At 42.5% G+C, this 26,446-nt stretch overlaps 1 protein-coding gene and 1 long non-coding RNA gene across 3 annotated transcripts in view; one reads left to right on the top strand and one right to left on the bottom strand.

The window, feature by feature from the left end:
* The window catches only part of CILK1 (ciliogenesis associated kinase 1), a 59,646-nt gene that overhangs the window by 28,129 nt on the left and 5,071 nt on the right, over positions 1–26,446 (bottom strand). The window contains exons 2-3 of one of the 2 annotated variants that reach the window (XM_043591655.1): positions 8,562–8,834; positions 4,849–4,903 (exon numbers count right to left, since the gene is read on the bottom strand). In XM_043591655.1, coding sequence (XP_043447590.1) covers positions 4,849–4,903; positions 8,562–8,662 — 156 coding nt within the window. In that variant the 5' untranslated portion in view covers positions 8,663–8,834. Of the gene's footprint in view, positions 1–4,848; positions 4,904–8,561; positions 8,835–26,446 lie in introns of those variants that run through there. The other variant, XM_043591656.1, reaches the window with a different exon arrangement.
* On the top strand, positions 12–26,051 carry LOC122489630. The gene is made up of 3 exons (XR_006298954.1): positions 12–725; positions 24,461–24,677; positions 24,827–26,051. It is a non-coding gene; the product is annotated as an uncharacterized LOC122489630 (long non-coding RNA).

A 26,446-nucleotide genomic window follows, 5' to 3' on the forward strand; every position in this document is an offset into this window, starting at 1 on the left:
GAAAGGCAAGGGGGAAAACACAAAAAATTGGAGGAAATCTGCTGTTGAGAAAGAAAAGTAATCCCACATATACTTAGGAAGAAACATCTAATTCCAGAACCTCAGAAATGCCGCAATTCCTATTTTATTGACAATTTAACAAATGGTATTTCTCTGAAGTCAATAACAACTTTATGTAGAAAACTGTTTTGATCAGCTGACTAGAAAGTAAGCACTTGATTATTACTGGTATTTCTGGCTGCATCCTGCACCAGGCAAGGGGCCAGAACTATTTTAGGTGCAGTCCCTCCAGATGATGGAATTCATGCCATGAAAATGGCCAGAAGGGAACCAACTGGAAGCTGAAGCTTTGGTTGTTCATATTAGAGAAGGCAGCTGCTCTGGGCTGAGATGACCAGCCAACAGTCTGCAGACCCTTTGGACAGGAAATTGTTCAAATAGACAAGAGGCTCATAGCCCAAGGCTCTTAATTTCCCTCTGACTCATGTGTGTCCATGAGGCACACAGCACTCCTTACGATGTGAGTTTTAAAGGAGAAAGGAGGAGGAGAAATCTCACTGCAAAGACCCTGAAGTGAGATGGGAGAAATAGCTCTGCTTCTAAGAACAGCAAAGGCGAAAACGTCAGGCAGGGGATGAGAAGCAAGAGGGTGGCTCAGAAAACGGGGCGTGACCTGATTCTTCATCTTGGCGCACATGCAGTTTTCCTGTTCCTGGCACATCCATGTGAGTACAGCCACGCGTAAACTATTTTCTGTTTGCATTATTAATTTTGTTGATGGGGAAAGAGTACACTTTTGTATTTGTGAGCAGCAATCCTGTTCATGTATGACAGCTAGAGAAACTGCTGGTTTGCTCACCAGATGGTCAGAACCTGATTGACAGTCTCCTTCAAGGGAGCCTCAAAGGGCTGCTGGACAGTGGGATGAGCTGTTCAATTCCAAAAGGCTTTTCCTCACAGAAGTGACTCCAATAAGAATACACTGTAAAGCCCTCCTTATGTTTGACATAGCATGAATAGGGGTCCAGCAGAGAGAGAGGGAGACACAGAATCTGATGCAGGCTCCAGGCTCTGAGCTGTCAGCACAGAGCCCGATGGGGGGCTCAAACTCACAAATCACGAGATCATGACCAGAGCCAAAGTTGGACGCTCAACCAACTGAGTCACCCAGGTGCCCCTGCGAATATCCAAATCTAGAAAGACAGTAATAACGCACCCAAAGAATCAGAGCTTGGGAGTGCTATAATATGATAGAGTAACTTCAAGCAGCTGGGAAGGGAGAGGAAATGTGGCCAGTGAATGAGAACAAAATAAAACTCTTCAGGAGGTTCTTCCCTGAAAGACAAGCTCCCACCAAGGAGCCCCTCTGGCAGGAAATCCTCAACCAAAGGACAGATCCTTCTAGAATCACCCAACGTGGCTGATTACCTGTTTCAGTTAAGTTGGCTTCCAGGTTCTCCAAAAGTAACAAGCACAAACATTGCTTGGCTTGTAAGTATTCACCCTGTGGCCTTCTTTTCTACCTATTTGCTTAAAACGCATCACTGCAATGGCTGAGATGCCCAGTGGATAAGCAGAATGAATGGGGCAAATTAATTCAGGGGAAAATGAAGTAGGTTTTTAAGCTTTTCGAGAAGGGGATTCTAGGCAAGGAGTAGGGTACCTTCCAGGCTTGGCCTGATGTATGTTTTGAGCACAAATTGCTGGCTAAGAAGTCTAAGAAGGGCTAGCAGTTCTTGTTTGTTTGTTTGTTTGTTTGTTTCTTCTTCTTCTTCTTTTAATGTTTATTTTGAGAGAGAAAGAGAGCTTGATAGGTCGAGTGGAGGAGGGGCAGAGAGAGAGGGAGAATGAGAGAATCCTGAGCAGGCTCCATGCTGTCAGCATAGAGCCCAATGCAGGGTTCAAGCCCACGAACTGTGAGATTATGACCTGAGCCGAAACCAAGAGTCAGACACTTAACCGACTGAGCCACCCCCGTGCCCCTTGCAGTTTTTTTCTGAGCAAGGATCACGGGCAAGTTAAAGTCTACATTAGTTTAATATAAAAGGGATTAATTGTGTGGGGGGAATTTCATGTGACTCATTTTACAGATAGAAGGCATCTTATTTTGGCCCAGGAAGAGTTTATAAGGAGAGGAAAAAGCAGGACAATTAGAGCAGAGAAGCAGAAATAGCAAATTAAACCCAGGTCAGCAGTCCTAATAGAGATTATTTATCCCCATTTGGGTGACGGTTCTTAACTATTAACAAAACTGCAATGTATTGCTCCCCAAAGGTACCCTGGGGCAGAAGACACATTCCTTGCCTAGATGAGGCAAACAGCCTAATAGGGAAGAGAGGACACAAATACAAAATCCATAAAACAGAATAAGGGAGATCTTCTTAGGGTCAAGAGAATGAGAGAGACAAGGAACATCAGAAACATTTCAAGAAGGAGTAATCAGCAAACCCTGAGTGGTCAGTGAGTATGTCATCTGAAATGTGACTTGAAGGAAGAGTAGCATCCAGATAAAGAAGTCAGTGGAAGGGAAAGAGTGAGTCCTGAAAGAAGCCCTTCTTAGGTATGGGCGTGGGAGTGGAGGGGAAGTCGGCTATGCCTGAGGGATGAGAACTACCCCAGTTAGGTTCTGAAGGAGGCTCGCCCAGAAGACTTCAACTGGGGAAGTGGGCAGGGAAGGCACTGTTTGGATGCCAGGTATACACCCACTGAAGCTAACAAACGTGGGTTTGAAACAAAGCTCTGTGGCTTAGAGTTGTATTTACCTCAAGCCAAGTTACTGAGTCTCTGGGCCTGAGCTATTCTCAGCAGCAAACTCAAGATACTAAAATTTTCCTCATGGGGTAGTTGTGACGATAAAATAAGACAGTGCATGTAAAGCACCTAAGGTGCTTCCTGGCTCATAATAGCTTCTCAGTAAACGGTACGTAGTGTGTGAACAGCTGAATGTAATGGAGATCTTTCTGGGAGCAGCACACAGGAGGGGTGAGATATGGAGGGAGTGAGGTCACACAGGCACCTGCAATGAGCTGCAGTTTGTGGGTGAAGGAGTAAATGATAATTAACAGAAGAGGGGAAAAACAGGATGACTGGGGAAGCAGACATTCTAGAAAATTTAGGCACTGATGTCCACTAAGCAGCTGGATATATGGGCCTGAAACAGGTGTCAGCAAGCTTTTCTTAAAGGGACTGAGAATAAATATTTTAGGCTTTCGAGGCTATGTAGTCCCTGCTGCAACTACTCAACCTTGCCATCAAAGCGTGAAATCAGCCATAGGCACTACAGAAACAAGTGGGCATGGCTGTGTTCCAATAAAATTGTATTTACAGGAACAGGACGTGGCCACTCATCAACCCCTGGTCTAATGCATACACAGGATAAGAGATTTGGTGAGACCACTGAAGCAAGGCAAAGATATGAAATTACTCAGGAGGAGGTTCAGAGCAAAGAAGAAAATTGCTAAGGATGGAATGTAAGAAATCATCACTATTTAAAGGGTGAACCACGGAGCACTTGCTGAGGCAAGAAAGAGGTGGGACAGCTGGACAAAAGGAGAGTTACACAGTCCTGGGAGAGGACAGCATCCAACACCACAGGCATAAAAATGTCTGAAAAAATGAACTGGATTTGGCAACAGGTGACTTTTAGGACAGCAGCTTCAGTAGAGGTACAGGGGCAGATGCCTGATTCAATTACATGGAAAGTCCATGGCAGGTGGGGAAATGATGGCAAAGGGAGAAGTCTGGAAGACTAAACAAGGAAAGGGAAGGGGTGGAAGCTCCCGGAGAGAGAAGGCTGAGGCTGATTAGGGAGAATGGCAGGCACGTATATTTATTTATAGGCTGAAGAGAAGGAGCCAGTGGAAAGGAAGAGCTTAAAGAAATGGGAAGGTCCAGGGGCGCTTGGGTGGCTCAGTCGGTTAGGCAGCAGGCTCTTGATTTCAGCTCATGTCATGATCTCATGGTCGTGGGATTGAGTCCGATGTCAGGATCCGTGCTGAGTTTGGAGTCTGCTTGAGATTCTCTCTCTCTCTCTCTCTCTCTCTCTCTCTCTCTCTCTTTCTCAAAACAGACAAACTTAAAAAAAATAAAAGAAATGGGATGATTCACAATAGCCAGAAGGTGGGGAGCAACCCAAGTGTCCACCAACGGATGAATGGATAAACAAAATGTGGTCTGTACCTACAGTGGAATATGATTCTGCCTTAAAAAGGAAGGAAATTCTGACACACACTAAGACACGAACCTTGAAGAATCTTGAAGACTTTATGCTAAGTGAAATAAGCCAGTCACAAAAAGACAAATGTTGTAATGATTCCACTTACATGAGGTACCCAGAGTGGTCAAAGTCATAGAGACAGAGAGTAGAACGGCAGTTGCCAAGGGTTGGGGGATTGGTCACGAGGAGTTACTGTTTTGTAGGTAGAGTTTCAGGTTTACAAGATGAAGGGAGTTTTAGAGGTGCCTGGAGGTGAAGGCTGCATAGCAGTATGAACGTATGTGATACCAGCAAATGTACACTTACAAACTGGTAATAGGGTACATTTTACATATGTGTGTTTCATCACAATTTGAAAGAAAAAGGACATTAGTGGGAAACTAGTGAGATCAAAATAAATCCGTGGTTTATCTAATACCAAAGTTTAAAAAAGTATATTCACCAATATAATGGCATGGCAACCTTCTCCCTTGAGCTATTAGCTGTATAATGTTGTCATTTGCCCCCTTTTGTTGGCATCAATGAAACAATTCAAACAGCATGACTCACTCCAATCAATCACAAATCTAAGCATGTATAAAGCTATTTTAATCAACCATACATAAATTATCCCCTGGTGTATTAATAAATACCTTAACCTCCCGAAGGTTCATGCATTCCTCCCAGGAATAAAACTTTCTTTTCATTCTAAAAGAGAACAAAGAAACAAATAGCATGCTTATTCCCAGTAACAGGCTAAACTTTCTTGTTCAAAAATGTTTCCATTCTAAACCCAGTGAATAGTGCTTAGAGTTGGTTTCAATTTCTACCAAATATTACACTATCCAAAACAGCATTCTATTTGACAATCTGGCAGTGCGATTGATGCCACATCACAAAGCTGCCCCAAAGGGATGGTACAGTGCAGTCCAAGGAGGCTTTGCCTGCTGTCTTGTTCTATCACTAATTGGCTAACCTTGCCCTGGAGGCAAATCCCTCAGGCTTATTTGATCTATTCTAGAGCTCTCCAATAGAACTTTCTGTACTGATGGGAATGCTCTGTACTATCCAGTATGGTAGCCACTGGACTAGACACATATGGGTACTGTGTAGTGGAATATGGCTAGCACACTACAGGAACTTCATTTTTAATAAAATTTAAATTTAAATGCCATTTGGTTACTTGCCACCCTGTTGGACAACACAGTTCTAGACTCTCTGGTATAGGGGTTGGCAAATGATGGCCCATGAGCCAACTGCACCCCACCATCTGTTTTCATGCAGCCTGTGAGCTAAGAATGATTTATCGTATTTTTATTAAAAAAAATTTTTTTTATTAAAATTTATTTATTTTTTGAGAGCCAGAGAGAGACAGAGCATGAGCAGGGGAGGTGCAGAGAGAGGGAGACACAGAATCGGAAGCAGGCTCCAGGCTCTGAGCTGTCAGCAAAGAGCCCTCTGTGGGGCTCGAACCCACGAACCGTGAGATCGTGACCTGAGCCGAAGTCAGTTGCCCGACCAAATGAGCCACCCAGGTGCCTCAATTTATCATATTTTTAAATGGGAGGGGAAAAAAAATTAAAAGAAAAAGAAGATCTCATGATAGGTAATAATTTTATGAAATTCAAATTTCAGCTTCCATAAAGAGTTTTATTGGAATACGACCACACTCATTCATTTATACATAGCCTATGGCTGCTTTTACACGATAGCAGAACTGAGTTGTGATAGAGACCATATGGCCTACAAAGCCTGAAATATTTACTGCATAGCCGTGTACAGAAAAAGTTTGCCAACCTCGGCCTACAGCCTGAGGGGAGAGAGAGAGAACTCTATGGGCCAACCAGAAATCCAAGTTTCAAGGTTATATCTTTCATTGCACTACAATCACATGGTCTCCTTTGGCTCTTCCAGCAGCCCCAGGAAATAGATGGGGCAAGTGAGGAAACGAAGAAACAGAAAAGTCATGTCATTTTTCCCAAGGTCTCACTGTTGGCCAATAAGAGACCAACTTCCATCTCTCCACCTCACTCTCATACTCTGTCCCCAGCGTCATACCGTCTGCTAGCAGAGTAACCAGTCAGTTCCTTTGTTCATGCCCCAAATATTATTTAGCCCCCAACCACGTGGCAGGGGCTTTGTCTGCACTGGAGATACAATGAGAGGGGCATCCCTCATGGAACTGACATTGCAGTGGGAAGGCAGGCATTTAATCACTTTCTGTGCTGAGTGCTAGGAAGGAAAGGCACAGGGCATGGTGAGAGTGAACCCCAAAGTGGCCTAATTTAGCCTGGGGTATCAGGAAGCACTTGTGGAATGAGGTGATGTTTCAATTAAGACCTGAAGGATCAATTGGCCTATGAAGGTGGGAGGTAGGGAATATCATGTGAAGACTGGGGCAGAAAGATATTTGGTGAGTTCAAGAAGCTGAAAGGCCAGAGTGGCTAGAACAAAATCGACAGTGGGGTAGTGACAGGAGAGAAGGCTGAAGAAATCAGGCAGTGGCCAAGTGATACGGCAAGTTTTAGGTCCCATTAAAAACCGGGAGCTTGATCCTAAAATTGATAGGAAGATACTGCAAACTGCTGTAGTTTGGGTTCCTCTGAAAGCAGAGCCTGAGGCAAGGACTTGGGTGCAGGTAGTTTATTTGGGACGAGATTCCAGAAAGCCAGGGCAAGGAACAGAGAAACTGGGAACAGAGGGGTGGGAAACCCACTAAAGGGTGCGTTACTGAGCTGATACCAAGGTGGGCAACTGGGGCTCAGTCCTGCTGGGGACCTTCTAAAGACCTGTGTGGAAGGTGCCCTGGTTGAGAGTCTCTCAAGTGCACTTGGGGAGGGGGTGCTGGTAGTAGGCACAGAACTGTACACATAGCACGCTGAATTCAGGTAGGACAAGGCAACTTGACGGGGCAGAGGGGACACAGCGTTTGGCACAAATGGTTTTAGACAATTAGATTCATGTGTTTAAAGTAATTCTTTCAGACTGGAATAGAGAGGGGGTAGAATGGAAGCCAGGATCCCTACAGGGGAAATTCCTCTAGTGGCAGAGGTGGTAAATGATAATGGGTTGAATGGGAGGTTAGCAGGGAGAATACAGAGAAGTAGGTGGATCAGATAAATATATGGTAGTTGGAATCTATGGGTCTAGACGGCCAATGCTGGGCCTATGGAGGGAAGTCAGGAGGACATGCAGGTTTTGAGGGGATGGCAGTGTCATTTATCAAGATAGGAAACACTGACGGAGAAACAGGTTTGGGGCGAGAGAGGGAAAACGTCGGATATAAGCTCAGTTTGGGATATAACGAGTCTGATGTGTCTGCAGGTATCCAAAATGGAGATGTTGAGAAAGTGACTGGATATAGAGATGGGTGTAGCAGGAAGGCCTTAAAATGGTCCCCGAAGCCTCCCACCTCCTGGTATTCAGAGCCTTGCATAACACCTCTCCTTTACTGACTTGCTTCTAACCAATGGAATCAGCAATCTGTGAGAGGATGTCACTTCTGTGATTAGTTTACAAAAGCAAAAGATGTAACTTCCATCTTGGTAGAAGCCTCTCTCATTGCCTTTGTGGCCCCCATGTCTTGAAGCAAGGTATCATGGTGGAAGCTGCTCTCTGGGGAGGCCCACATGGTAAAGGACAGAGAACAGCCTCTAGCCAATAGCCAGCAGGGAACTGAGGCCCTCGGTGCAACCACCCAGTAGGTATTGAATGCTGCCCGTAATCACGTGAGTGAGTAAGCCTAGAAGTGGATCCATTCCCAGCCCAGCCTTCAGATAAGACCTCAGCACTGGCCAACACCTTGATTGCAGCTTCATGAGAGACTCTAAAGAACTCACCTAAACCATGCCAAGACTCCTGACTCACAGAAACTGAGATAATAAATGTGTATAGTTTTAAACCACGAATCCTTGGGGTAAACTGTTATGCATCAACAGATAACTAAGACAGTGAGACTGGACTCAGATTGCAAAAGGCAAGTGGGGTGGGGAGGTGAAGACAGTAGTCCCCAGACTGCTACCTGTGTAAATGATCCAAATTAAGTCCTTCTCAGGGTTTCAGTTTCCTTTCCAATAAAATATTTCTTACACTCTCATTACTATGTCACAATATAAGACACTCTGGAAAAGTACTCGCATCATATGCAAATCTAAAGTAGGAATGTGTTTAAGACCTCTGACATGAGCATTCCAGGGCCAACAGTCATCAAGCCCACAGAAATCAATGTCTAAGACTTTCCTCCATGCCTCCCATCCACACACCTTTAGAAAATTTGCAATGATGAGAAATGCAGAAGGTGGAGTTAAAACAATGTTGACAATGTATAGTTGAGGATGAATTGATGCAAGTGAAGAATAAAACTTACTTTTTAATAGCAATCAGCTCCCCAGACTCAATGCTTCGTCCCAGTAGGACGGAACCATAGGTTCCATCCCCAAGTTGCTTGATCGTTGTGTATCTATTCATGGTGTGCCCGCTCAGGCCGGACACTCATCTCAGGGCCGAGGCGGTGCAGTCCTGCAGAGGTAGCAGGCCTCCCCGGAGTGTAACCAGATTTTTCGATGGCAGCACCAGCACAAGGTATTCAACAGAACGTGACTATCTCCCAAATACATATTTTCAAAGATCAGTCTTCTGCCTGGAGAGAAAAATGAGAGACAAGGGTAATTGCCAAGGTACATTTTAAGTTTGGGTATTTTTATCATCTAAATCAGGAGTCAGCAAACTATAACCCCCCAGGCTGCCACCTGTTGTTGTAAATAAAGTTTTATAGGAACACAGTTATGGCCAGCTACTTGCATACTGTCGACAGTTGCATTCACACTACAAGAACAGAGGTGAGTGGTTGTGACAAAGACTATATGGCCTACAAAACCTAAAGTATTTATCATCTGGCCTTTACAGAAAAAGTTTGCCAACCTCTGGCCTAAATAATGCTCTTTTCCAATTTTTACAAAATGAGAGATACCATTCTTGGAAAGTGAATTCGTCACTGACTCAGAAATGAATCAGTTCCAATTCAATGCTTTTCTGCTGACCAGCCACTGTGGGCAAACACTGCATGAAAACTATGGTCGACAAAAATTGCCGAGCTACAAGAATCTGTATATTTAGTCCAGATTTAGTACTAAATATACTGTGTTCTGTGTAATTCTGCTACGATTTCCAATGTAACAAAGCCAAGAAATGCTAAAATTAAAGCTCTCCTGATACGGAACTTACATGTGCTCCACGAACTATTTGTGGCTAGGCATCAACAGTATTATTTTTACTACTAGACGTACAGAAGCTAAACAAAGAACAACTAATTTCTTAAGGTCTATATGTAGGGTATGCCCTTTTTAATTTTTTTTTTTTCAACGTTTATTTATTTTGGGGACAGAGAGAGACAGAGCATGAACGGGGGAGGGGCAGAGAGAGAGGGAGACACAGAATCGGAAACAGGCTCCAGGCTCCGAGCCATCAGCCCAGAGCCCGACGCGGGGCTCGAACTCCCGGACCGCGAGATCGTGACCTGGCTGAAGTCGGACGCTCAACCGACTGCGCCACCCAGGCGCCCCAGGGTATGCCCTTTTAAAGTCATTCAGTTGTGGGGCACCTGGGTGGCTCAGTCAGTTAAGCATTTGATTCTTGATCTCAGCTCAGGTCATGATCTCAGTCTGTGAGATAGAGCCCTACACAGGGCTCTGTGCTGACAGCATGGAGCCTGTTTGGGATTCTCTCCCTTCCTCTCTCTCTGTCCCTCCTTTGCTCATGCTGGCTCACTCTCTCTCTCTCAAAATAAATAAACTTAAAGAAAAAAGTCATTCAGTTGTGTTTTCTTTAAAATTTTTTTTTCAACATTTTATTTATTTTTGGGACAGAGAGAGACAGAGCATGAACAGGGGAGGGGCAGAGAGAGAGGGAGACACAGAATCGGAAACAGGCTCCAGGCTCTGAGCCATCAGCCCAGAGCCTGACGTGGGGCTCGAACTCACGGACTGCAAGATCGTGACCTGGCTGAAGTCGGACGCTTAACCGACTGCGCCACCCAGGCGCCCCAGTTGTGTTTTCTTTAATAAATCACTGATTTTTCAATTTATAAAATTGAGTCATTCAGTCTGCCTGGTAATAGAGAATATGTAGTAATAACTTAAGTGATTGCAATGCTTTTACGTAAACATTAATAAAATATAAAAGCTAAAATAAAAATAAGTTTTGTTTTGTTTTGTTTTGTTTTTTATTTTTTTTTTTAAATTTTTTTTTTTTCAACGTTTATTTATTTTTGGGACAGAGAGAGACAGAGCATGAACGGGGGAGGGGCAGAGAGAGAGGGAGACACAGAATCGGAAACAGGCTCCAGGCTCTGAGCCATCAGCCCAGAGCCCGACGCGGGGCTCGAACTCCCGGACTGCGAGATCGTGACCTGGCTGAAGTCCGACGCTTAACCGACTGCGCCACCCAGGCGCCCCAAGTTTTTTTTTTTTAAATATAAGCTCTACACCCAACATGGGGCTTGAACTTATGACCCTGAGATCAAGAGTCACATGCTCTACCAACTGAGCCAGGCACCTTGAAAATAAAGGTATTAAAAAACAAACAAACAAACAAAAACCCCTATCGCTGTCAAACTACTGAGAAGCCAAAAGATCAGAGAATACTGATTAGAAGTATGTGACATTCTGCACCTAAATCCAGTCTATGCAGCTTCTCCTTCCAGAAGAATTCCAGTGAATAAATGTTGATGGAAAGAGGAAAATAAAAAATTCACTATTAGGTAAATACCACAGTAAGATTTGTTACAGACAACATTCACTGATGGATGCAACTATTAGTGAATGAAAGGTGGAGGAGAAACTGGATATTTGCATAGTTTCAAAGTATCTCTTAAGACACTTACTAACTCCAAAAGGAAAGATGATTAACTCCATAGGGAAAAATCCAGCAAAAACTTCCTTACCCAAGTGATCAAATTCAATGTAACCATTAATAAAACTTATGACATCATGAACTCTGGATATGATGCTTTGAGAAGGGCATATCCCTTCCGTGGCATTCTTATCAAAAATGCAGAACTTCAATCTATTCATAGGAAAACTTCAGACAAACCCAAAATGAGGGACATTCTACAAACAAATGACGAATAGTCTTCAAAAGTGTCAAGATCATAAAAGGCAGGGATAGGCTGAAGAACTGTCACAGATTGGAGGCAGAGACATGACACCTAAATGCAATATGGGATCCTGAATTGGATCCTAGAAGAGAAAAAAGACATTAGTGGAAAAGTTGGTGAAATTTGAATAAGGTCTGTAGTTTAGTTAATAGCATAGTGCCAATGCTAATTTCCTAGTTTTGATCATTGTTTTATGGTTATGGAAGATATTAATATCAGGGGAAGATGAGTGAAGGATTTCTAGGAATGCTCTGCACTATTTTTTGCAATTCTTCTGGAAATCTAAAATTAGTTCAGAATTAAAAATAAATCCAGGGGCACTTGGGTGGCTCAGCTGGTAGAGCATGTGACACGTGATCTGAGGATTGTGAGTTTGAGCCCTATGTTGGGAGTAGAGATTACATTAAAACATTTTTAATAAAATAAAATATTAAAAAAATAAATCCAGTTACAACCTACTGAATGGGAGGAGATATTTGCAAATGATATATCTGATAAGGGGTTAATGTTCAAAATATATAAAGAACTGATACAACTGAACACCAAAGAAACAAATAATTCAATTAAAAATGTGCAGGGGCCTGAATAGACATTTTTCCAAAAAAGACCTACAGATGGCCAACAGACACATGAAAAGATACTCAGTATCACTCATCATCAGGGACCTGTAAGTCAAAAATACAAGATATCACCTCACACCTGTCAGGATGGCTAAAATAAACAAACAACAAGTGTTAGTGAGGATGTGGAGAAAAAGAAACCCCTGTGCACTATTAGTGAGAATGCAAACTGGTGTAGCCACTGTGGCATGGAGGTTCCTCAAGACATTAAAAATAGAATTACCATGTGATCCAGTAACTGCACTACTGGGTATTTACCCAAAGAAAAAGAAAACACTAATTCAAAAACATATATGCACCCCTATGTTTATTGCAGCATTATTTAGAATAGTCAAGATATGGAAGCAACCCAAGTGTCCATTGACAGATTGATGGATAAAGAAGATGTCACACACACACACACACACACACACACACACACACACACACACGAATAGTACTCAGCCATAAAAAAGAATGAACCTTGCCATTTGCAACAACATAGATGAACCGAGAGAGTATGTTAAGTGAAGTAAGTCAGTCAGGGAAAGACAAATATCATATGATTTCACTCACATGGGGAGTTTAAGAAACAAAACAAAACAAAGGAGACAAACAAAAAAGACTGTTAAATATAGAGAATAAACTGTGGTTGCCAGAGGGGAGGTAGATGAAGGGATGGGTTAAAAAAACAAAAAACCAAAAATACCAGTCTATGTTCTAGTGAAGGTTGTGCAAGACCTCAGGAAGCTTTACATGTAAAGGTTATGTCTGATTTCACCACACTCTATCATATAACTGGAGAGCTTTCTGAGATTAAGCTTCCCCCATTGCAAACTCATTTCCCTCTCTCTAGAGCCATTTTAAGGCCGCTGGTTAAAGGGGAATTTTCCTTCATCTTGAAGCGCTACAGGATCAAACTCCCTGCAACTTCCTGCAGCAGCTCTTTATAGTGATGTATTCCATTGCTGATTGATAAATATTTATAAAGCACCTTCTGTATGATAGACCCTATGTTAAAGCCTGGGGATACAAAGAATATACAATATCGTTCCTTTTTTCAAAGATCCTAGTCTCATGGCAGGGGATGAGGCTGGTGGGTGGGCCCAGATATGTACTCATGAATATGCACTAAGGTATTTCAAAAACACTTAGGTTTGAGGTACAGGACGTGGGAGGGGTTAAAGAGAACGCCTGCCCTCGGCTTCCAGCTAGGTCAATTCCATCTGGGCTGAGGAGGGCATAAGCAAAGTCTTCATAAAAGATGGAGCTTGAAAAAAACAAGAAAAGTAGGTGTTCTGTTAGGTAAGACATTCTAGCAGTCCAAGGAGCTGAAACAAAGGCATAGGGGCTTCAACCTGGGAGGGAGGGGGTGGGGAGCTTGGAACTGGAGAGACAGAACCCCAGAGTTTTATTTGTGGAGGGCCTCAGATGCCATTTTGAAAAACAGAGGCTTCGACTGGATTCTGTACTAGGGGAGAAGGAAGCACTACAAAGGACGTCATTGGATCAGTGGAAGCGACTGGAATACAGATGACAGATTAGGTAAAAGTACTGCATCTGTATTACATTTCCTGAAGTTGATGCTTGTCCTGTGGTTCTATAAGAACATAGTGTTAGTTTTAGAAAATACATCCTGAAGGATATACAAGTAAAGGACCATGATGTATGCAATTTCTTCTCCACTGGGTAGAACAAAAATATCATGTGTGTGAGGGGGAAGGGTGTGAGTATAGAGAGGGAACAAATGGGGTAAAATGTGAATAATAGGTATATTGGGGTAAAGGTATATGGGTTTTCTTTGTACGATTCTTGCAAGTTTCTTCCTGTATGTTTTAAATTACTCTACATTAGGAGTTTAAAAGTGCTCTTCAAAATGGTAGAGGAAGGGAATCATTTTATTTCAGCTTAAAACATACAAATGTAGATTTATTCAATAAAACTTACTATTAGAGGGGCGCCTGGGTGGCTCAGTCGGTTAAGCATCCAACTTTGGCTCAGGGCATGATCTCACGGTCCGTGAGTTCAAGCCCCGTGCTGGGCTCTCTGCTGACAGCCTGGAGCCTGGAGCCTGCTTCAGATTCTATGTCTCCCTCTCTCTGACCCTCCCCCGTTCACACTTTGTCTTTCTCTGTCTCAAAAATAAATAAACACTAAAAAAATTAAAAACAAAACCCCTACTATTAGAACACTATCATATACCATGGCTGTGTCTCAACATAACACAGAAAGAGTACTTGAACCACAACATAGGCAATTTTTGACTCTGCATTTGTTTTCCCCTTTTTCATATTTATCTCCATCTATTTTTGATGACATATATGATTTCTACATCATTCATACTTTCATTTCCAACAAATAAAAATTCCTAAACCATTGTTGTATGTCATCTTCCTAAAAATCACTGGTACCTTGATTTGTCACATATCAGCTAATAAATCACATGCTCTATTAAAAAAAAGAAAGAAAGAAAAAAGGAGGCTTTGAGTTAGAGGCAGTGGGACGTTAGTTATGTTTTTTTTTTTAACTTGAGAATAACATGATCAGATTCGTATTTTGTAATCCCATTAAATAGAATATTTTTCTTAATGTCCAACTAAAACTTGCCTATTCTAACTTAAGCTAATTTCTTCATGCTTTGTTTTTTTTTGCAGATATAAAGAAACTCACAAAAATATGTGTGGACATGAAATTAGTAATCCAATGTGTGTCTCTCAGCCTTCTTGTGCTTTAATCATGCAACCTTTCCTCATAGGACCTTTTTCCACTCCTTTAATTATCTTTGGCATTCATCTCTGAATCCTCACACATTTCTCCATCCCCTTGATGAGTTGTGGTGACCAATCTTAATAATGATGTACGTGCCAGTACCACGTGGGCTCTCCCCCACTTTTTTTTTTTTTTGCAATGGCGTCATACTACTGATTCATATCTATAAATTATTAATCATAGAAGCCCTTCTTTGGTAGTTAGTGTCCTACTACTTACTCATCCAATTAAATTGTATAATTGGGATAGTGCTTTCCTAGATTATCGTTGAGAAAGCTGTTTGTGAAAGAATTAAGAACTTTAGTGAATGGGGCGCCTGGGTGGCGCAGTCGTTAAGCGTCCGACTTCAGCCAGGTCACGATCTCACGGTCCCTGAGTTCGAGCCCCGTGTCAGGCTCTAGGCTGATGGCTCAGAGCCTGGAGCCTGTTTCCGATTCTGTGTCTCCCTCTCTCTCTGCCCCTCCCCCGTTCATGCTCTGTCTCTCTCTGTCCCCAAAATAAATAATAAACGTTGAAAAAAAAATTAAAAAAAAAAAAAGAACTTTAGTGAAGATAGAGTCATTTATTTAACACGGCCACCCCAACAATTTCTCTTTGTTATAGTTTGTCATATTATCATAGAACAAAATTCAATTACTCTAGCAAAATTTGACTCTCACCATGCCATGATAGCTGCTTTTTAATCTTACATTATTTCAGGTAATTACATAAATGATTGTACAATGGGTCAAACTAGTGTCTCTTCAGGCACTGATGTCAGGTTGACAGTGTACAATTTTACTGAACCTTTACTAAGATGCTAAGCATTATGCAAGGCCTTAGGGGCACATTATGGATAAGATAAGGGTCCTTCCTTAAATAACAACAAACACGATCCAAAAAAGTGTAGAAAGTACTATGAGAATATGGTACAGAGAGCAACCAACTCCTGGGTGGAGGGAGGGATCTGACAACCCTTTGGAGAAGAGGTAGTTATGGAGATATTGAAGAATGAGCAAAGTTTTATTATACAGAAAAGGGAGAGAAAGGAATTACAGATGGAGGAAGCTATGTGTGAAATGTCGGTGGTACAGGACCTTGGTGTGTTCACAGGAGGGCAAATGCCTAGTGGTTCCATCCCTGGCTGAACATTAGAATCGCCTTTAAAAAATTGTTTTTAATTAATGTTTATTTTTGAGAGAGAGAATGTGAGCAGGGCAGGGGCAGAGAGAGAGGGAGACACAGAATCCGAAGCAGGCTCCAGGCTCTGAGCTGTCACCACAGAGCTTGACACGGGGCTCAAAATCACGAACCACAAGATCATGACCTGAGCCAAAGTCAGACGCTCAATTGACTGAGCCACCCAGGCGCCCCTAGAATCACCTTTTAACAAATAACTGATGCCCAGGCCCCACCTCTAAGGAATGAGGTCGGGGGCCGGGGGGGGGGGGGTGCTGAGTTTCAGTAGTTAAGAAAGCTCTCCAGGTGATTCTAATGTGGAACTAGGCTGTGAAGTATAGGGTTAGGACATAAAGACCATGGAGGGCAGTAAAGGAAATGGCAGGAAATGCCTAGAAACTCAGGGTAGGACCCAGCAGAGAAGGGGTATATTTGTCATGCAGGAATTTGGTCTTTGCTCTGCAGCGGGGAGCTCTCCAGGGCTTTCAAGCAGGGAAATGATTGGAGAAAGATCCGTCTGGAGAACAAACAGATGTTAGGATAGAGACACTAGAAGCATAGAGACTAGTTTGGAGGGTCTGCAATAGTCCAGGTGATACCTGCTGAAGGCCTGAACGAAGGTCCCTGACTGGATGAATCTCAGATACAGGATTAGGGATAGGGAATGTGTGTTTGTGTTACTCGGACAAGGTGCAGAAATAATGGGTCTGTTTTCTAAGGTGTTGAATTTGACGTATGTACAAAACCTCTCACTGGAGATGCTCCATAGATAGCTACAAGAGGTTTTATTTTTTCCAAAGACAATGCATTATTGGAGCTCTTATTAGGAGCACAGCATTCAGACAAGGTTGATACATTGCACAACTCTGGATGCCAAACTTTGAGAGATATTGAAGAACACAGCCAAGGGCCTAAATAAACACACAAGAAGAGTAGTTGAAGAAAGAATACTTGAAGTGAAAGAGACTTAGGAAGCCATGATCATAGTTTCAAGTGTACAAAGGGGTATAAGAGAGAAGGATTAGTTACGCTATATCTGGATCCATAGAACAGACCATGGCTATTCTCTTGGCCTTCTAGTCTCTACTCTAGTGGATTATTTCCCATACTAAAAAAATGCAGTGGTATTATTCAAATTAGCATTACACAAGAAGCATCAGTCAACCCAAAGTCTATTCTGAGCACACTCCAGCAGGAACTGGTTAAATACATTTGAGATCAGTATTTTCAGTTCACCATTTTTGTGGTGGCCCAAATATGATGACTCATGTCATAATCTGAAACCGAACAAAACCCCACTGCTGCTCTGGGAAAACAACAGGGCAATGGACAATGCAGCAGAAAAAAGAAGGGAGAGACAGCAGATGCCATTGCTGATCTACCCAATAGTAATGTTCCCCTTCTTGCTTAATTTACAAAACCCTGATTTTATTCAGGATCCAACATAATCAGGGATGGCAGCCACCTACCACAGCCCCAGGGCATGAACTCTGATCAGTCTAAGCCAAGCAAAGCAGTTCTACTTCTCACTAAAATTTGTTTAGGAATGGAACTACGGCTCCCACTTAGAAGATGGAAAGGAAAGTGAGCTGGTAAGGGAAAGAGAAAGGCTTCTGAGAAGGAAAGATAAAGACAATTGACAAAGTGGCTGGTCTATGTTTCTGCCTTTAACATGGTTGCATAAAACTGTAATGTTTAGGGCTGAGACAGCCTTCTAGTGACTATGAGAAATCAGCTCTAAAGATGAGAATCCAATCTGCTGAGAATGGATAAAAAGAAAGAGGAGGCTGAGTCCATGATGATATGATCTCTGAAAATATCAGCTTTAGATTTCTTGTTATATGACCTAATTAAAGGTCTTTATTGCTGAAGCCAATGTTAGATATTCTATTGAGTACAGCCGAAAGCATTGTGGATACAGTAGACTAAGGCTACCCTGACTTAAGAGGCCAAATACAAAATTCTATCTATACAGAAGGTGGTAGATTAATCAATCAACAGTTTGAACTTCTGTGGCTAGCATGGTTTTGAAGACTAAAAGAGGAATATAGCTGGAGACAAATTAGAAGAAGTAATTCTCTGCTAGCCTAAGGTTTATTTTCCATCGACCATGATCTGCTTCCAATCTGGAAGAACAAATGACTACAAATCTTGTGGTGAAACAAACATGACTGTCCAAATATGGCCCTGGGTGTCACTCAGAGTTGCCTGCACAACTAGCCAGCTGGGACTGGGGATTCTTCTCCCCAGGATTTATCCAAACCCAACTTCTCTTGGACATTGAAGGTCCCTCCAAGTTAGGCAGACGGCACTCCCAGATAAATATTCTCTATAGCTGGCAACTAAACCTAGATTCTGTAAATCCTCTAATAAGGGCCCAATGGACAACACCATTCTGATGCCCACGTGGGACCCACTCTGGATGTTACCAATAGTGAAACTTACCGCATGGAACAACAGAGCTTAAGTGAAAGGCAACCAAGGAAATCCTAGAACTCTCAGTCTGAGTCTTAACAGGAAAGAAGTTTCAACATACTAATGACTGTTTGTATTGTACACTCCTCTTTGATGCTTAAGAGACAGCTACATCTACAGAGTCAGTTCTTGACAAAAATTAAGTGACAAAAAGAAGACAACCATCAAATGTGTAAAATGCATATGTGAAATAAAAAGTTTGGTATGTCAGTGTATTTTATTAACTGAGTGTTTCGGAATGCTCATTTAGAACAAAAGCCACTATGCACTACTCTATGTTTTTAAACTGTAGCTAACTCAAGATGACTCAACTCAGTATGAAAATAAATCATGGTCGTATCATTCTGGTTCCCCTCAAGCCCATCATGTCTTCTCCTCTCCACGACATTGTGTCTGTAAGTCATTCCATTGAGATCTCAGTACATAAGGAGAAGACAGTTTCTACTTTTGAGTTCTTTACAACTGGAAAAATTTTACAATTTTTTACAACTTGATAAAAAGACAAAGTACTGTCTTTTCCATGGTTGTGAGGTTTACTCACATTTATGTTGCACAACATAGAAATATATGAAATATATATTTTTATATAAGTATACACATATTGGGCCCCCTGGGTGGCTCAGTTGGTTGAATGTCCACCTCTTGGTTTCAGCTCAGGTCATGACCTCAGTGTTTGTGGGATTGAGCCCCACATTGGGGTCTGTGCTGGCAGCGTGCAGCCTGCTTGGGATTCTCTCTCTGCCTCTCTCTCTCTCAAATAAATAAATGAAATAAAAAAAATAAACTATTTATCAAAATAAACTTAAGAAATAAAGAAGTATACAAATATTTCAGATATACAGGAATATCTGAAATATGCTCAAAAAGTTAAAGTAGCAACAAAATACTACACATGTGAAAAATTATGTACAAGGGACTATGCTCAGTTCTGAGACATAAGATCCAAAGAGCTGTGGGAGGAGGATCTGGCCTGTAGGACCTTCCCATGTAACTAGGAGGTGGAACATACACAATGACCAGGAGACATGGAGGTTGGGGTAGGTTCCCAGGAGGAGTGTGGAGACAACAAGAATGCTATAGGTGCACAAGAAGAAGTCACTTTGAGAACCACAGGTAAGGAATCTTAAGGCTTTGGGCGACTGATCTCTAAATAATGGCTAATTTCTCTTGTTGAGGACATGCCATTTACCCATATGCTGACAAAAAATAACCTTTAAAAAAAATATATATATATATATAAAACTCTTCCTTATCAACTGAATTAGTTTCCCATGGCTGTTGTAACAAACTACTATAATAGTACCCTGGTGGCTTAAAGCAACAGAAATTTATTCTCTTACAGTTCTGGATGTCAGAGTCTGAAACCAGTACTGGGCTTCTCAGTGGGCTGAGATCAAGGTATAGGCACTTCCTTCAGAAGCTCTAGGGGAAATCCCTTCCTGGTTTGTTCCAGCTTCTGGTGGCCGCTGGCCTTCCTTGGCTGTGGATGCATCACTCCAGTCTGTGGTCACGTTGCCTTCTCATCTGGGTGGTGTCAAATCTCCCTCTGCTTAAGAATTTGTATTTGCATTTACGCCCACCCAGATCATTGAGGGTACCCCCCTCACCTCAAATTCCTTAATTTAATACACATCTGCAGTCTATTTTGCCATATAAGGTAACATTCACAGACCTGATATCTTTGGGGGATCTTATTTAGTCTACTACTCTCCAACAAAAGTCTCCAAGCCTTTCAAACAATCATCTGAATTATGGAGCAGTGCTTTTCATTCATTCAAAGTTGAGTGTTTTAGGAATGGAATCAGAAATCTGTGCTTACTTACCCAACGAGTTCCTTTTTGAAATACAGAGAGGATTTCTCTTTAATTTTGCACAGTGGACAAGACTTGACAATTCTGACTGAAATCCCTGAATATATAACATTAGCATATGGTGATTCCCAAGTGTGGACCAGGGGTTGCCAACTAGCAGCCTGAGAACTGAATTCAGAGGTATGCTTTGAGGCTACATTTAAAAATGAGGTGGGGGGGCGGCCCTGGGCCGCTCAGTTGGTTAAGCGTCTGATTCTTGATTTTGGCTCAGGTCAGGAACTTGTGGTTGGTGGGTTTGAGCTCTGAGTCAGGCTCAGTGCTGACAGTAGTCTCTTTCTCTCTCTCTCCCCCTACCCTGTACTTTCTCTTTCTCTGTCTCTCTCAAAGTAAATAAACTTTGAAAATAAAAATAAAAATAGGAACTCTACGGGCGCCTGGGGGCTCAATCGGTTAACGTCTGACCCTTGATTTTGGTTCAGATCTTGGATCCCAGGGTTGTGAGATTAAGCCCCACGTGGAGCTCCATGCTGGGGCTGGAGCCTGCTTGGGACTCTCCTCCCCCCTTCTCTGCCCCTCCACAGCTCACGTGCATGCACTCTCTCTCTCTCTCTCTCAAAATAAATAAACATTAAAAAAATAATAATAATAATAGGAATTCTAACATAAAAATGAGATTTGGGGTTTCTCTGGAAAAACTGAAGAGCTAATAACACGGGATCCTTAGCCTTCTATGGTAATAAGAAGCTAGAGAAATGTCACCATCCTTTTAGACTTGACAAGAGTCCCCATGCTCATCACAGTCCTCATTTTGCCTGTTGTCCCTAAAATGGATACCACATAGGTTGCCAATATTTTTAGTTGTCATTTATTTTTGTACCTTCACACCACTTGGTTACTGGTAGAAAAATATTTCTCTGTTCCTGTACCTCTATTGAAAGAGACAAAGTAAAAACCAGCCTGGACCACGCGCGCCCCACCCCCCCCACCGCTCCCCAAACTGCCACGTTTGAAGAAAAACTGGAGAAGACAAAAATGTTTTTTTTTTTTTTTTAAAAGAGAAGAGCAATTCCTTTCCTGTTTAACAAGCACATACCCAGCTTTCCTGAGTCTTCTACATTTCTTCCTCTGCCTCTGACAGAATTTGAATTCACAGCTCCCAGTACTGACTGCCGTAGTAGTGGAAGGAATGCAGCCACACATCTTTAACGTGGGAATCGGCTAACCTGGTGATGAGCAGTGCTCTAAATACTGTTTGGACTCCAAGAATTAACTTGGATAAAGCACTCGTAACTAAGCCACACTTAGCTTCCTAATATATCAATTAAGCCAAAAGGGCAGTAATAATAATAATTTAAATACTTAGCATGTGTATAGTACTATTATGAGTGCTTTACATATATTAATGCATTCAAATCTCACACCTCTATCCATAGACACTATTATTATTATCCCTATTTTACAGATAAGGAAACTGAGGCACAAGCAACTTGTCCATAGTACTATTACCATCATCCTCTCTCCCCCCAATTTTCTAGATCAGGAAACTGAGACATAAGTGACTTGTCCAAGGTTATGTAACTAGTAAGTGATAGGAACCCAGGCTGACTGTACCAAACTCAAAAGTAAGGTGAAGATCTAAAGATCATGAAACCTTTTGAGGATCTGAGAATGGGAGGAATTAGAAGTACTTTGTAGCTCAAAGTCCAAATACGGAAACCAGTGATGTCGCCATGCTCTAGGTGGCCTCATTCTGCAATCAAACATCAGCGAACCCAGCAGGGACCTCCCCAGCACCAACTGTCTACAATGGAGGCAAAGTGGATGCAGATAAAGAGGAACTGGATCCCACTTTCAACTCAAATGCATCCTCACGTAGACTCTGGGCTCACAGGCTTGTTGAATGCTTTTAAATAGCAAATGATATAATAATGTTTGAATGTCTTCACCTGTCCTGCAGAATAATCACTTTCTCCTTGGGGTTTTGTGTCTTGTTTTTGTTTTTTTTTTTTAAGGAAAGGTTTTTATTATTATTATTATTGAATGTATGTGTAGCTGTACGTATGTAATCTTTACAGCAAACATGGGGCTTGAACTCATGACCCCCAAATGAAGAGTTAGATGCTCCACTAAGCCAGCCAGGCACTCCCTCCTTGGGTTTTTAAACCTGGTATCAGGAGTCATCCTTTGCTTTTATCATGGGACCCACCTGGGATAAGAAACCCTGACCACTTAACCATGCTCACACCACTTAGTCAAAGTCACTGTTGTTGGGATCATTTAGTGCTCTATTTAAAAATCCTCTTTTGGGGCGCCTGGGTGGCTCAGTCGGTTGAGCGTCCGACTTCACTCAGGTCACGATCTCACGGTCCGTGAGTTCGAGCCCCGCATCGGGCTCTGTGCCGACAGCTCAGAGCCTGGAGCCTGCTTCAGATTCTGTGTCTCCCTCTCTCTCTGGCCCTCCCCCCATTCATGCTCTGTCTCTCTCTGTCTCAAAAATAAATAAATGTTAAAAAAAAATCCTCTTTTTAATTCAAACAGAATAATTTTTCTGTGACTATGTCACATATTGTAGATTGCCCCAAACCATTATTCTGGCTAAAGCTGAGATGCCCTTGACACCCTCATTTTTTTGCAACACATCCAGTCTTTTAATGAACACTATAGTAACAGAAGTCTTTTTCCCATAACACTATTTGATGCAGGCCCAGTATCTTCTGAGTCTGATTTCTTGGTTTTCTTTTACAGAATACATAATAAAGGAGAAGAGTATACAAAGAGAATGATGTATGAAGTATACATCATCTGTAAGACAGCAGTTTAATCACTTAGATTAGTGCTCTCAGGATTTCCTCCACCTCGTCCAGATCACATGGGTAGGGTCACAGGCACCAACCCTGTGACTTGGAGTACCTCTTGATCCTTGGGTTTACTTTCTGTGAAATCGGGATGTTGAACTGACTCATGATGAAATGAGGTGGTTTTCCCTCTCTAATGATCAGTAATTCTGTGACTCTCTGTGTAAGGATTCAAGTTAGTTTTTGTCTTAGAAAAAAAAGGACTGGGGTGCCTGAGTGGCTCAGTTGGTTGAGCGTCTGACTTTGGCTTAGGTCCTAACCTCACCTCTCGTGAGTTTGAGCCTCACATCGGGAGAGCCCTGTGTCAGGCTCTTTGCTGTCAGCATGGAGCCCGCTTCGGATCCTCTGTCTCCCTCGCTCTCTTTACCCTCCCCCACTTGTGGTCTCTCTCTCTCTCTCTCTCTCTCTCTCAAAAATAAATAAACTTAAAAAAAATGACCAATGTTTCCACATTTCCTGTCACCCACATAAAAGCTAGAAAAGGGAAGGTAGTAGACCAGAGGGACCCTGCATGCTACATGACCTCTCTTTCAGAAGACAGTACTCTACTGACTCAGCCAGGCCCCCCAAATCAGAATCTACTCCTTTCCTTCCCTCTCAGTCCAGCTCAAACAGCACCTCAAGAGCCTCCTGTCCCAACCTGCAACAAGAGACACAGCTAATGGCTCTTTCCCCCAGCTACAACAGCATCCTGTCCCCACCTCACTGCTAGCCTCTCCCTGGGATCTGTGACATGCAAGCCTGCCCTGTGTGCATCAGCTGGGACACTCACCATGCTTCCTTCATCTCTGTGGCCTCACACCTCACATTCCACTTGCATATAGTAGGTACTCATTGTTTGACTGGTCAAAAGTTTAATTTTAGTCTTTGCTATTTATTTCCTGTACCACCCTTGGTAAGTATCTCCAAACATAGTGCTATTTCTTCATGTGCAAATTAATGATAATCAAATTGACCTGACCACAAATGCTGTGAAATTCTGAAATGGAGAATAGTAAATACCATGGAAAGGCTAAGGCAGGGCTTTCCCACCACAATGCTGGAATCACTGCTTCTCAGAGAATCACAGAAAGGCCCCCTCAGTGTCATCAGATCAGGCCTTCGGCCTTTGGGAAAGGCTGTACTCCACTAACACAGACATGCAGCCTTATTTTGCTTTCAGAGTTCCAGCAAATCTCTGAAACAAATGTTATGGTTTCTCTGGTTAGGTGACATTGGGGAAAACCTTCCTGCAATCTGCCCCAATTCCCTCCCTCCCTCCAGCTTCAATCCTCAGCAGAGGCCAAGAACATCTGCTTGTGGCCAGCAGCTCATACCATGTACCCTGCTCATTCACAGCCTGGAAAACAGGCTAGGTGCAGGGACAATAGTAGTCCATTCTTTATTCTTAAACTTTGAGAGTCATTGAATTGATGTAACAATTACTATTTTTTTTTTCTTTTAAGAAAGAAGACAGAAAACGGTACACAAACTTGGCCTTGTCTGGCAGTTGTGGTTTACCAGCCATGTTAAATTCAGACCCCTCCGAGCAGCTTTTCTCCCTCAGCCTTAATCGTTTTACACCGAAACTTTCTATCCTCAGAGGAAAACAGAATTACGTGCAAAATCATTAAATGGCCCTTCTCATGGCACTTTGGAGTTCCATTTTACCTCATCCTACAGGTAATTACACATTGTATTGATATTCAAACGTGTCATAACTTTATAAGAGTTAATGTTGTCAATTTACTTTAAAAGGGTACTAAAAATAGTACATTTGTGTTTATATTTTTCTTTCTGGGGCCTAATCTTTCTGCTCATATTCATTTTAGCAAAAACGTCTTCTAAGTACTTTGCCTCTTGGAATAGTGCTTTTTTCTGCATTGGGGACAGCAGCCAGAAGACCAAAAGAGCATTCTTTACGTGGAATCCGCCTTGCCTTTACCTTGACAAAGGAATGCATTAAAGATGCTTTTGGCTACTGCATCACCTGAAGTGAAGGGAGAAGAAAATCAGCTACCTGGTGTATCTCTGCTATTCCCCAGAAACTGTTCCAGTCTCGCCCTCCGTCTCCTCCTTCAATCCCACTTCTGAGCAAAAAACTTCTCACACACCAGGGTCCTTAACACCACGAGTAGGATCCATGACTTCCCATTGCTTCTCCTAGGGTACCAAAGGGCGCCGCTGCCCTGAACCAAAAAAAGTCTTCAGTCACTTGTAGGTTACTTTCAAACTGGGACAAGTCGTTGTATGTGGCTCATGCAGACCGTGAAGAACTGAAGGAAGAGTGAAATGTTGAAGAGCTGGAGGAAGAATCACTGTACCCTGACTCGTGTGACACTGTGGATGAGCTGGGGGATGGTCCCCAAAGCTTAATCAAGAAGGCCATCGAGGGTGGCGACAGTCGGGCCCCAGCTGCCTGCCTGATTGCCACCTCAGGATGGAAGGGTGGGCGAGGTAGGGTGAGGAGCAGATGGGGGCAGTGAACGAGAACAAGTCACATATGTCAGGTATTGTGCAGATATTACAGCACCTTTAACTCAGGAGCTGACCTCACTCCATAGAAGATGCTATGCTGTCATACACAACAAACCAATCAGTAACACAGATGAAAGAGGTAAAGGCTTAATATAAAAATAAAATAGAGCAGGGGTCAGCAAACGTTTTCTGTGAAGGGCTGGTAAATATTTTAGGCGTTGAGGGCTACCCGGGCCACTCAACTCTGCCCGGGTAGCACCAAAGCGGTCATAGACAATATGTAAACGAATGGGCTGTGTTCTAGTAAAGTCTATTTAAAAAACATAGGCAACAGACAGACTATGACTACAAGGCACAGCTTCTCTACCCCTGAAACAGGAAATCTGCACATAAACATTTTAAGTACTCTCCCCAATTACCCCTCGAGTACCCTCGGGTTACAGGGTGGCTCACACAAATTGTGTTCATCCTGAGAATATAAGCGCTTTTTTTTTTAATTAAAAATTTTTTTTAAATATAATTTATTGTCAGATTGGTTTCCATACAATACCCAGTGCTCATCCCAACAAGTGCCCTCCTCAAGGCCCATCACCCACTTTCCCCTCTCCCCCACACCCCATTAACCCTGTTTGTTCTTTGTATTTAAGAGTCTCTTATGGTTTGCCTCCCTCCCTCTCTGTTCGTAACTTTATTTTTCCCCTTCCCCTCCCCCATGGTCTTCTGTTAAGTTTCTCAAGATCCACATATCCAAGAATATAAGCACTTTGTGGGCAGAAGTTTTATTATGTTCATAACTACATGCCCAGCACCTAGATGTGTACCTGGCATGCAGCTGGCACAAACAGCTGCTCACAACAAACATTTGTTGAATGAATAAATTAATGAAATGAGCACATGATGGGTCTGTAAAGGGTAATTGTGACTATTGGTGATTTTCCTGTACCACCAACCCCACGTCCACGGCTGTCCCATCC

Source organism: Prionailurus bengalensis, chromosome B2 (assembly GCF_016509475.1).
Source record: "Prionailurus bengalensis isolate Pbe53 chromosome B2, Fcat_Pben_1.1_paternal_pri, whole genome shotgun sequence".
NCBI lineage: Eukaryota > Metazoa > Chordata > Mammalia > Carnivora > Felidae > Prionailurus > Prionailurus bengalensis.